The sequence below is a fragment of the Sinocyclocheilus rhinocerous genome, unplaced genomic scaffold (assembly GCF_001515625.1).
Source record: "Sinocyclocheilus rhinocerous isolate Xijiao unplaced genomic scaffold, SAMN03320098_v1.1 scaffold580, whole genome shotgun sequence".
Classification (NCBI taxonomy): Eukaryota; Metazoa; Chordata; class Actinopteri; order Cypriniformes; family Cyprinidae; genus Sinocyclocheilus; species Sinocyclocheilus rhinocerous.
Window position 1 is genome coordinate 925,872 of NW_015670982.1, and position 1,509 is coordinate 927,380.

Sequence of the window (1,509 nt, forward strand, 5' to 3'; positions counted from 1 at the left end):
GGTGTGGCTGACTCTTAACTTTTATAAAGAATATCTCTTTGGATTTGAGACTTTAGTCTTTGCAACTTTACAGATCTTCTTTATGCACCAAGAGCTTGTAACACTCCAAAGAGAAAGGAAAAAATGAAATTGCATCATATGACCCCTTTAAGTAAGTGTTAGATGATGGCAGAGATTTTCTAAATGTAAAAATAGGATACACACTACCATTCAACACTTTTGGGTCTGTCAGATCTTTGTATTTTTTTTAAATGTATTTCTTTATTTATTTAAAAATTAATACTTTTATTCAGTAACAATGCATTAAATTGATCAAAAGTGACAAACAGACTTACTGCGGCAATTTCATGGGGTTTTTTGCCGCTCAGTTTCTCTTACTCCCATTTCCCATACTCCCATTTCTCTTACTCCCATTCAGAACAGTAACTTTTTTCAAGGATCATCCGGAGGCATCCGAGCACCTTATGCCAATTTCGCCTCAGGACTGCCACTGACTATCACATACACAAATGACACCACTCTAGTCTCGAGTCAGACATGTTCAAACCATTGAGGCAGTTACCAAATATACTCATGGCGATGGCCACTTCTGCAAAAAGCTTTCATTACTTGATATATTTGCCTGAAGTGGAAATTTAACACTCAAGTTTAGAAGTGTTTTGAAATCTCTATCCTTAGAATGCACTGCTAATTAGAATCAGTGTTATAATGGTTGTTTGCAAATGGATTAACATTCACTTTAATTTGCATTTTCAGAGAATAACAAAGAAGCTTGCCACCAGAACGTCATAGTGAAGGCGGAGCCTATGGAAGTGGACCCACCCCTAGAATTGGCCCCACCCTCCTCTCATCGACTGGGCTTCAGCACTTCAGGGGCATGTGAGAAGAAGGAACCAATGGTCAACCTCCCAGATCCTTTGCCCCGCCCCCAAAATGACCTCTTCTCCCAGGACATATCAGTCAAAATGGCCTCTGAGCTGCTTTACAAACTGTCTGGTAAGTCTCTATGACAGAAGAAACAAAGGGGCGGACTGTCGCTCTCCGCAGACAGTTTTCTTCTTCATCGTCTTCTCTGATTGCTGCACTGACACACTAGAGAGTGGAGGGATATTTGTGGTGTTAAATGATGGCAGGATTGAGCTTTTCTTCCAAGAGCGTTCTGAGGATTAGCAGAGACAAACCTGCCCCCAGCGCTCCTCGCTGCCAGCTACGGCTCTCTTTAAATGCCATCTAGCACCTCGGAAGCCGATCACAAAAAGCCTCCCCCACACACACACACACACATATATATATATATCTGTACACGAACCTCACATGCACGCCATTCGCATCCTTCCACCTCCCCCCCTACCCCATGGGAGAGGTGTGTAGCTGCAAAGTGTGTATGTATAACCCCTCAACCCTCGACTCCCTCAGATTGTTCTCAAACATTCTGGCTCAAGCACACTCGGTTGCACACACTTCCCTTGTCTCTCTCTTTCTCTCTCTCTCTCTCCCTCTTGCTCCTGT

The 1,509-nt window shown here is 43.1% G+C and overlaps 1 protein-coding gene across 1 annotated transcript in view; it reads left to right on the forward strand.

Moving 5' to 3' along the window:
• Positions 1-1,509, forward strand: part of LOC107734543 (zinc finger protein 827) — an 88,362-nt gene that overhangs the window by 65,842 nt on the left and 21,011 nt on the right. The window contains exon 6 of the mRNA XM_016546533.1: positions 757-996. Within this exon, the coding sequence (XP_016402019.1) occupies positions 757-996 (240 nt within the window). The remainder of the gene's footprint in view (positions 1-756; positions 997-1,509) is intronic.